At 39.1% G+C, this 11,317-nt stretch overlaps 1 protein-coding gene across 2 annotated transcripts; it reads right to left on the reverse strand.

Annotated features, from left to right (window-relative positions):
- Positions 1-1,965: 1,965 nt before the first annotated feature.
- LOC116265745 (protein NPGR2) lies at positions 1,966-8,456 on the reverse strand. 2 transcript variants are annotated; one of them, XM_031646606.2, is made up of 6 exons: positions 8,345-8,456; positions 7,116-7,347; positions 5,483-5,735; positions 3,683-4,899; positions 2,674-2,824; positions 1,966-2,564 (listed from the first exon to the last, which is right to left on the reverse strand). In XM_031646606.2, exons 2-6 carry the CDS (start codon positions 7,344-7,346, stop codon positions 2,251-2,253), a joined length of 2,166 nt encoding a protein of 721 aa, XP_031502466.1. In that variant the 5' UTR covers position 7,347; positions 8,345-8,456; the 3' UTR covers positions 1,966-2,250. The 2 variants fall into 2 exon arrangements, with proteins under 2 accessions (XP_031502466.1, XP_031502465.1); XM_031646605.2 differs by lacking the exon at positions 8,345-8,456 and adding an exon at positions 7,873-8,236.
- Between the last annotated feature and the right edge of the window lie 2,861 nt (positions 8,457-11,317).

Genomic DNA, 11,317 nt, shown 5'->3' on the forward strand with positions numbered 1-11,317 from the left:
AAACAGAGGTGTCTAAAAAGGATCTGTGCTGAATACCAAGGAAGACAGGGCAAGAACATTATGCTAAACGTCTCGAATATGGCCTAAACTACAAGACTGCCATGTCATGATTGTGCTAAACAAAAGCCATGCATGGAAAGAGATATACAGAGAAAGGAAATCCAACTCTGCTAAGACAAAAGAAAAGTTGTCAGCAATGGATGAACGGTGATGATGTGCTTTTGAAAAGATAAGAGGCTGATGCAGCACTGCTTATGTGATATCTTTTCCTTGTAAGGTCTTTTTCTATGTTTTATTTATTTTATCAAGTGCATAAATCTTAAGGTTTTAATTAATGAAATTTAAAGAAATCATACACCATGTGTGCTAAAAGCAGATGCAAAAAGTGTGTTTTTTGTTTGCTAAAAGCTATTAAAAACAAGCATTAGCTGTATTCTTTATATAAAAAAATAAAATTTAACATTTTAATAACGACCAACTGTTGAAATGTCATAATAATCAACGAGATGTTCTCATCAAATAAATCATGCGGATAACATGGTTTCAAATTTGGTGCAGCTGTGATTAAAAAAATTGTTGTTTAGACGTTCCCTAAGACTGTAATAAGAGAAAAACGGAAGGGGTGGTTTGGTCTGTTGGAAAGGCTGTGGAAGTCGTCTAATCACTGAAGAGCGCAGCCAAAAAAAGGTTGTCCTGTCGGCTCTCTCTTGCACCGGCTGACCTCTTTCTTTAAAATAAAGAGCGAAAGAAGAGGAGAGTGGGACCCACATGGGTCGCCGCTGCGTGATTTCCGGTCGAATGGTCCGGCGAATAGTCGTGCTGGTAACGGGTTGGATACGATGATTATGATCCGATCCAAGAAGTACACCAAATTTAGTAAATAGTAAATACCTCCTCCAATCACGTCCCTTTCAGGACATTCTGGATTCTGGAGGGCTGGGTTCGCTTACTCAGAATGATGCTTGGTGGTAGGCTTCCCCCTTCGCTCAAAAACAATGAATATATAGGAAAAGAATCAGACTATCGACAGAAACAGAAATCAAAAGAAGACAAAGAAAGACGAGCAATTTTGAGCTTCTACATCTATCCGCTCTTCTTGACCATCAGGCATGCAACCAGTCTTCTTTAAATTCTTGCCAAGCACGACTATAAAAATCATAGACATATACGTGAGTTCTACTGCTGTTCAGCTCTGCAGGTTTCATAAGACAGTTCAGCTCTGCAGGTTTCATAAGAGATAGTTGCTTCAAGAGGCGTAGCATAATTAGTCCGGATGGCGAGCGGGTGAATGTTTAATTGTCAGTTTGATTTCATTCAAACTGTCAACAGCAAATACTGTAATACTGTAATTGTCAGGTGTATTTTCTCTTCCCACCTAGGTTTCAAAATAGCCATAGATATTGAAGGCAGAATAGAAAAAAAGTGTCTTTGACTCCACATAGACCTTCCCTATCGTTAAATTGGATCCCCAACAAGCATCAATACATGTTTTCCATCTTTGGTTTTACATATAAAAAGCATATCTATATTGACTCGTTAAATTGCTGTATTCCACACCAATGCTAGAGACGTTTGTCTTCTTCTCCGTATCTATTGAAACCGCTTCATATTGATCATCTGAAAGGCCCTGAACAACTTGACCTCTGCCTGGTTACAAAGTGAAGCTTTATACATTCAGTAGATAACAAGGTCCCACTATATCTTGGACGGTCTTAAAAAGGATTTTACTTTTTAATACGAAACAGGATGTCGATATTGAATCAAAGGACGGACCTCGTTCAACCACCTTTTAAGATGTTCCCCCTGGAAAGGAAACCAGCATAGATAGCAAGACAGTATGACAGCATCTATCACTGCTCTCAGGAGGATATAAAGGAAAAAAGTTCCTTCCAACTCATCCAAACAGAGAATTGGCCGTTCTTGGCTACACCACCGTCGGATCCAGAACCGAACTCAACACAAAGGGAACAAAAGAAGAGATGGTCGCTTTATTGTGCTTCTGAATTACAGTGTTATATGTATGTATAATTTTCATTAGTGATGAAGGATAGCAAAACGTCTCAACGCTGGGATTGAATCTCCTGCTGGAAAGATGCTTGCCGCAGGCCTCTGCAATTCGAAAATGATCTGCATACCAGAATTTGTTCTCATGCCTGCACCTCTGGAGATGCTAACCCCTGCTAGTCACAGGACACATCCTCTGATAATTTACAAGCAAATGGAGTATATACAACAATGTGGCATAATCTATCATCCGAAGTTCTCAACTGGCGCGGTCTCTTCAAGAAGCACAGCAGCTTGAAAGCAATCGGAGGCTTCTGATGCTGAACCACCCTCACATTTGTGAAGCATACCTAGATTGTACCATGCCAAATGGTTTGTCCTGTCCAATCTGAGTGCCTCTGATAGAAAGCTTCGAGCAGTTGCCAGTGACCGGCTCCCCTGTTGCCTGAGAACAGATGCTGCACAGATCAAACTGGGAACATGGCCGGGGTCAATCTCGAGTGCATTGAGGAAGGCTGTCAGTGCATCCTCAAGCTGGCCCTTTGCCTCATAAAGCAGTCCTGCATACACAGAAGACATCTTTAGAATACTTAAAACTTTCAGGTGAGGCAAATATAATATGGCAATTGAAAATCCCAGTAAGAGGAAGAGGAGAAAAATATAAATTACCTGTTGCATGCCACCTCGAAGCAGAAAAGGCATTAATTGCTAATGACTTTGCTAGACAAGCCTCAGCATCTTTCCACTGTGACATCTTCGTGTATACATGAGCTAAATCATGCCATGTTTCTATCTCTAGCAAACGAACATCACCCACACCCTGCAACCACGTTCAGTAAAAACTAAGTAGTTTCAAACCAATGGCTGAGTCATGATACCAAAATGCTTCTGAGATTAACAAAAATAAAAAAAGGAAGATTGTCCTCGTTTCCTACAAACTAAAATACGGCTCTTGCTCGTCCAAATGGGATCTGGAATTTGGGCCGGCTCTCCTTATCCATTGTCCAATTTGTTTTTACAGTAGCAGTTGCAGTGACACTTTCCACGAATCAGGATATCAGGCACCCAAGTTAAATAGCGTACCAGAGGCCAATCTAGTATCAGGGAAATCTGAAGCTCAATTCATAATCCTAAGCCAGCTGGAGATTTCAAACAAACAAAGTGTATGCATGGAATGCTTAATATATGAACTGAAATGCTTAAATCCACAAAGTTGAAAGTGAATAGACATGATTTGTACATGCCGTTTTACATGCAAATGAAGCTAATGCATGTGAAATAAAAAACTCAGTGTGACATTCTAGCCCGCCAGAAACCCATCTAATTGTATTATACCAGCAACACCTATATGCTACAGCTTATAGTCATGTTCCATTAGGAACCTAAACTTTATGGTAATGGAGCGCAGATTCAGTTAGAACACAATAGACAACACAAAATTTTGAAAAGGTGCCTATGCTGACAATTCTTGCTTGTTTCAAAATTTTCCACACACAGATAAATAATGCCGCTCTACAGAAAAACATTCAGCCACAAGGTTATGATACAATACTTTTGCATGGATGAGTTTAGCCATTAAAATACTAAAACCTCACTTTTTCGATGTGTTACTACAAAGAAGGCATTTGCTTAAAAGCTAACAAAGAAAAGAAAATAAACTATCTAATGACATTCGTACCTTAAACATCTTTTTCCCCATCCCCATGCTTTTGCTTCTAACTTGAAGAAGAGCAAGAAGATGGGTATATGTTTCAATTGCATTCCTGAATTGACCCTGAGCAATCTGGACCTTTGCTTTTGTTCGTAATAATCTGCCTTGGTCCCACTTCCCAGTCTCATCTAATGCCGCATTCAAGATGGTCTCAGATTCAAAAAATCTTTTCTGAGCTGACAATGTTCTAGCTAAAAGCAGCCAAATTTCGACATTAGATCCTGCTTCCATTTTCAACAGCTGCTTTGCCTGGCTAAGTGCTACATCCAATTTCCGTTGCTCAGCATTTTCAAGGCAGAGAGAGAAAATAATATTTGAATCTTTCCCGTGGGCCAATCTATTAGCTACTTCTAGGGCCTCAAGTGCCTCACACTGCTTTGTGGTTCTCTCAACATCAGAAACAGCAACCCTAGCCTGAGTTGAAAGAGCAGTTCCAAGTAAGCAATTTGCAACACCAGCCAATGCCTCACACTCTCCATTCATGTTAGTCAGTGCTTTTCGTGCAAATTGCACCCCTTCGTCTGCATGATCACTCTTATCACCACAAATTCTTGAAGCAGCTAATAAAGCTTGAATACAATTTGAAGATTCTCTGCTCTTCAGCATTCTTTTCAATAGGTTCAAAGCAACCAAAACATCACCTTCACCAAAGTAACAGAGGGCAAGAACAAAACAGTGCGAAGATCGGTCTAAGAGCCCTGGAAGCAGTTCCTCAATATGACTGGCCAGCGATCTTAGGCTTCCAGAAACAGCCAATGCAAATGTAAGATGGTGGATAATCGATGGGTCCCATGTAATTCTCTTCAAAGCAATTTTTCTCAGTAGAATGAGCAACAGTAAGATTGCTTCCTCTAAATTGTTCCGAGGTATGAACGAACCCTCAGCTTGAGAACGAAGGTTAGGTGGCCTTGCATCGTTACCACCATAAAGAAGGAAAACAGCAAATTCTTTCTGAATTCTTGCACAGGTTTCAGGGTCAAGGTTCCAGTGCACAAGTAGGGCTCGCCTGTAGGATGCAATTGCTTCATGGAGATAACTGGCTTGCTTCCATAACTCAGGAAGCATTTCAACAGCCTTGTTTAACGTTTCCTGTAATTTAATGTCAGCGCCAAAGCTTTCAGGCAAGCCTTCAGGCAAGGCTGACTCGATGGTGTCCAGTACAACTTTACATGATTGAGCAGCTTCTGCAATCATCAATGACAAAATGAGAAAATAAAGAAGCAAGAAATTATTAGACCAATAACTTTTCTATACAAACATCTCAACCATATTCCAAGGCGTGACACACAATGTTCCAGAGATGACTCCAAAGAAATGTATGGGTGCAACAGCAAACATCACATATATAAGCCCAGGTTATTTATTTTCCTTTGCATAAGTAGAAGGAGCATAAATATGAAGGCAAAAGAATATAATATCTGTTCCTTTTCCCTGTATTATAACTTTTTTACTGTTTTACTCTCCTGCTTCTTATGGACATTTTCAATTTCCACATTTAGTTATTCCTTTCCAAGAGAACGATGATAAAGGAGGAAATATGGAGGTGCACAAAACTGATCGGTCAAGAACAATGAGAATAGCTGACTCTCTTCTATAATAAGAATACACACTGGTTTTCACATGTAGACCAAAATAGAATCCTTATTGAATATCGACCAACTTCACATATTGGTTCATGAGCAACAAGGAAAAGATGCCAAGCAGAACACAAGATGTCAAGAACAAGTTGTCATGAGGATAGAAGCAAGAATGAAGGCTACAGCATACCCTTAAACCTTCCCAGATCCTGCAGTGCCTTTGCTTTCAGGAAGATGGCCTCCAAAAGCAAGCTGACAGCATGCATTGTCATAGGTGGAGCAATATCATTGTGAGAACGGCGTTTGCGACGTTCAAATTTTCTTGCGATTGAGAGTTTGATCTTGGGCATCACTGCAGCAACATCTATCCCCTCAAATACATGAAGTGCAGCATCTATATTTCCCCTTTGATATTCAAGTCGTCCCAACAATGCCCTGGCCTCCTATAATATTAGAGAATCAAAATAACATCAGTTTTCCAATTGAGTACCAGGAAAATTTCCATGCATTACCTCTGAATTCTACAAGTCAAACTTTATCAATTCATCAAGAAGAGTAAAGACGTGAACAGTGAAGCTGTTTGCAAATCTCAAATAACAAACATGAAACAGCTGACATCCTCAGGAATGCTGGAAATAAGCAAACCCAGCACATGATTGATGATAGTGTACCAGAAAGTACATATGAACGTAAAGCACATACTTCAAAGTTCTAATATATCATGTCTCCATTGTTACTTTAGAGCTAGTCAATGTCATTGATAAGATCGTTACAGATCTTCACAACAATGTCATTGGTAGGATTGTTACAATATCTTCAAAACATTTTGCTATATAGAACACTGCAACAGTAGCTAAAGTTTCGTATAAATTCAGCACGTCTATCGTCAGTTTCATTTTTCTGAAGTAAATACTTCAATCGTTTATTTATATTCTTTAAGGAAAGAAGAAACAATTATGCCACATACGTGACTTGTATCATATCCTGTCTTATTTCTTATATTCTTTGTTCTGAAACTTTTAAGGATTTCCTGAAAACAGTCTAAGGAAAACCCTGCAAATAAATTGCCAAGATTGAACATTATAACTAGAACAGACTTGGGCATCAAAGAAAGCCTAAGAAGTTGGAAAGAGAGCGAGGCAATTGGAGAAGCACTCGCAGACTCTTTTTTTGTGTTCTTGATCTACTGGATTTCATAACTTTGTTGACCACTTTTCTGCCATGTAGATCCGATACATATCTCAAGTTCTGAACGCAGTCCTCAAACAAGTCCCAAGAACGGGGAGAAACAAGATGTTCCAACGCGGAAAGACAACTTCCTAACCGTAGGTAGACAGATGGCTTGCAGGAATATTGACTGATCAACACGAAAAGCTTTTTGCATAATAATCAAATATGACACAAGATTACAAGGTGGTCTAACTAAATCTAGAATATCTTTCTGGAAGAAACAAACATGCTGGCCAAATGCGCTGGATTTTCTAGCCATTTTAGTTGCTGCGGAAATTTAAACTCACAAAATTACACACTACTGAGAGAAGTACCAATGACGCTAACATTTATTAGACCTAGCCTTCAACAACATTTCCTTTTCCATGTTCTGGAACCATCACATGATAAAATTGCTTCTCATAGAGGCATACGCAAGAACTACGTGAAACATGACTACCCCGATTTTATATTTTCCTTTTCTTTTTAAGTAAACAGAGAAACACGCAAAGTATTGTCGATTGCCAATTTGAAAGACAACTAGAAGACAACCAAAAAAAAAAAAAGAAAACAAAAAAGAGAAAAGAAAAAGAGTCCAACGTAGATGGACCAACCTCATAGTTCAAGCAAAGGCCTTCACGAAGAGATGATTCAGCTTCCTCAATGTTGCCTCTGTCTGGCTTTGGTGGCTCACCCTCCCCAGTTCTCGAAGAGAACCCACTCACGGAGTAATCCCTCGTTGCGAGGGATTCAGGCGACTGGGCCATGTCATCTATTTTCAGCTGCTCACCCGAACATAGACACTGCATTATCTTCTTCAACTTTAAACCAACCTTATCTTTCATCCTTGTTCAGTAGAGGAAAAACGTTCAGCACCATCATCTCCAGTTTCACCAAAATTAAAGATAAGAGACAGAAAAAAGAAAACCCAACTACTGCAAAGTATTATGTCCTTGAATTGAAACTTTTTTAATACGAGGAGCCAAAATTTTCAAGACATTACCTACCCACAATCTATTTTTCATTCAAAAGGAAGAAAGCTTCCAATCTGATCCAAAATTAGGTTATACTGAAAGATTTTTAATAAAAAAGAAGGGTAACAAAACACTACCCAGAAAGCCCTAGTTCCCCGCCGTCATCAAGACCTACCACGAGTGGTAAATCCAACAATAAAAAAACACTGGTTCCAAACTCATCAGAGAAAATTCCACAACCAAACAAAAAGAATAAACCCAAGACCACTCTCTAAAATTCAAGAAGATAAAGAAAAAAACCAAGAAAACCCTCACAATTGAATTAAGAAAACTTTAGAAGTGAAACAATTGAACCCAACCTCATCTCTCCCCGGTTACCAAAAAGAAGGAAGCTCACCTAAACAGCTAACAATTTTCCTACCAGATCAAAGCCTCCCCAAAAACCAACACCGAAATTCGAACTCCCATAACCCAAATTCTACTCCACAACCCACCAAATTCATCCCATCCAGAAGCTTCTTTCCCCCAAACCACATTTAGAAAACGGAAAAATGAACATGAAGGCCAATCACAATCAGAAAACAACTACAATCTCGCAACGAGGCGCAGAAAAAAGGAAGGCAACCAAGGATTAAACCGCCCAGATTCGAAACCCTAGAATTCAAGAAAGAGGACGACGTCAGAACAATTATGGCGAGGGCAGATACGAACTAAAGCCTTCTTTAAACACCAACGCCTCTCCTCCCAGCACTGGGCCCCCGCCCCCTCCCTCTATGAATAAAGGTGCCAAATAAAATTCTAAAAAAAATTAATTCAACACATCAGAGCAATTTATTTTAAACTAATCAAACAAAAACGGAGATCCTAACCTGAGAATGAACCAGGCTTCTTTCGAAGAAGCCGAAGAAGGATCCCTTTTTTTCCCCTTTCTAATCAGAAAATTCGAGAAAATCAATAAAATAAAGAAACGGAGAAGGAAAAATATTTAAACGGAACAGGGGAGAGCAGAAGTGCAGCGCGGACAGGAGATTAACGGCTAACGTTTGAAGGAGTTAGGGGTCAACGGTACCGGTTTTACAACGTGGCGTAATGTCGTATGAGCTCTTGCAACCAGCTTCGTAAGACGACGACGGTCAACGGTCTTCTTGGGGATTTCGAGATCGGTTGGCTCGGGTAGTTGGTCGGTAGCCGTGGGCTGGGTTGGGGTTGGTTTTGACCGGGTCGACTTAGACCAAGTGTTTGGAGGCGTAGGCTTGGCTCGCTTTAAAATAAATAGCCCGTTAAGTAAGGGGGGGCGATATATTGAAACGCACGAAGCACTTCATCTTTTTTATTTTTATTGTTTTTGAGGTTGAAAAAGAAAAAAATGAGAAACCACCATGTTAATATATTAAAATACTTAACATTATTTAAAACAAAAAAAAATTAAAATATTAAAAAAGGAAAATTTGATTTGGTCAAGAACCCTATACTATTAAATTGATTTGGTCAACCTACTTTAAAGTATTGATCATGATGTCCTTCTCTTTTTCAATAAAAAACTACTTAAATGAGCATCCCCAAGACTCTTTTATGCAGGACTATGACATCAATGCATCTTACTTGGACTACACAGCGTGCTTGGTGGTTACACAGGTACAGTTGCCTGCATGAATGAATGCAGCCAAGCCAGTTATTCAATTATTAATATGATGTGATTATAGGAGACATGCTATCTTTATGTTGGAACAGTATACATTATTATTTTGAACACGAACAACTATCGGTTCTTGAAAGACTAATAACATATGATATGCTTATCTTTTTTATTGAAGAAATCTCAAGCCGGATTGGTTAAACTCAAAAGTCCATGCTTAAACAACTATCTTCTTATGCCGGCATTACGTCCGCATTGAAACTGGTTTCTATGGTCAAAATTAACTCCTTTTGAAGTTACCAACCTTCATGTCTGACTTGAAAAATATTATGAAAAAGCTGTTGAGGACGAGGGCCCTCCTGCACTCTCGAGATCAAGAAGAAGAAAAGATGCAAACACACAAGGATACAAGATTAAGTAGTCGTTCGGAGGTCACCTCCTCTTTTTCATGCCTCCTCGTGGTGGTTTGTAGTACACTATTTAACTCGAGTGTCACGTGTGACTTAACCACCATTGACAGTTCAAAAAAGTAGCATTCATAGGAATCAAACTGACGACAATTCATAAACATGACTCCCAGATCGACCAGCTACACTACGCCCTTTGGGGCCATCAATAGCCGCAATGAGTCGCCACAAACAAATACGAGATACATTGGTGCTCTTTAACATGGAAAGTTATATTAACATCTCTAAACCACGAATAAGGGAAGCCTATTAATCGGGATCAGGCTTTACTCTCCAACAAAAAACTCAAGGTAAGAAGTGGAAAGATTAAAATGTTGACGCAGTATTTCAATTTAGTTAGTAAACTTTTATACTTATATAGTGAACACATAAGCAGTCTGTTGAGACGTGTGCCTTTAACAAACCAGACTGCTTAGTAGCAGTGCAATTACAACTCTTATATCCAACTTTATTAATTGAGCTCAAATGTTCAACTTTTCAAACATGTTGCGAGATAAGGTTTTGAGCTCATACCTATTTAAGTATGCTCAGCATTAATCATATTTATGTTTAAGCTTAAAATAAAGTTGATCCAATTAACTCTTAAGTCAAGCCCTGAACAGATTTTACAGTTCCATTATGTAATCAATAGAACATTAGAACCTAAACCAAACGGCTCTTTGTTTGAGTCGCTCGATAATTCTTTTTCATTGACTGGACAAAGTTAGGTTGCAGTCAATTTACAACTCTTTTCCGATGAGTCCTCGAGATCTGGAATTGGTTCATGAAATTCAGGACAAGAAACAGGAGTTATACCCCAAGAACCCCAAAGGAAAAAACACAGATTGCATTTGATTACCGCAGACCAGAGATCTGCAGGTAATCTCACTGCTGATTACAGGTCCGTGGTTTCGAGGTTAAATCCAATGCTCTTTACAGTGTTAACATAAATTTGAAATCCACAGTAAGGGGTTGATGCTGAAATCTACAGTCTATTAAGACTGTGGATTTCAGCTATTGTTGGTTTTGGATCCCCTCAAACATAAGATCTGTGGAAAATGAAACACAACGTCAAAGTTTTCAAATTTGAACAAAAAGGACGGTCATGTTTTAGTTGAAGTTTTATACACTAAAAACAAGCTGTCTGGAAATGAGTTGGATCTAGTTTGAAGATTTTACTATTTTCTACTCTCCAAACAGCTCCTACCAAGAAGAATTTTTTTTCCCCTTAAAGCTAACGAATTTCTCACGTCTCACATCCAGTTTGGAATCTCAAGGGGCCACTTCAGTTCACATCTTCAGTTAGCTCCATACTGCTAAATATCTACCATTTTGGACATGACTGGGATTAAGCTCTGTTCTTTTTATAAAAATAATCTCATTATGCATACCATCATAAAATTATAACGCTCAGAGAATAAATTTTTCATTCTTCACATTATCTAAATTTTTTATGCATTTCATATACGGTATAGATGTGTCATTTTGATGACAAATTTCTAACAAGTAGCTAGATTTGTGATGGGCACCTAACATCCTTGCTCTACTTGTTCTAGAACCATATTTTCCGGCCACGGCCTGCTAAGACGACGTAGAGTAGGTACCTCCAATAAGCCAATAAATGCCAGCTTTATGGAGCTCAAAACCCGCTCACCGTAACGACGGGATTCCTCTGTACTTTGGTCGTGCCTTTGATTCCAGAGCCAAATAGGCCTCGTAAACATCGAGTTGCCAACCTTCCATACAAGCCCTACATTCCA

This window comes from Nymphaea colorata, chromosome 12, assembly GCF_008831285.2.
Source record: "Nymphaea colorata isolate Beijing-Zhang1983 chromosome 12, ASM883128v2, whole genome shotgun sequence".
Classification (NCBI taxonomy): domain Eukaryota; kingdom Viridiplantae; phylum Streptophyta; class Magnoliopsida; order Nymphaeales; family Nymphaeaceae; genus Nymphaea; species Nymphaea colorata.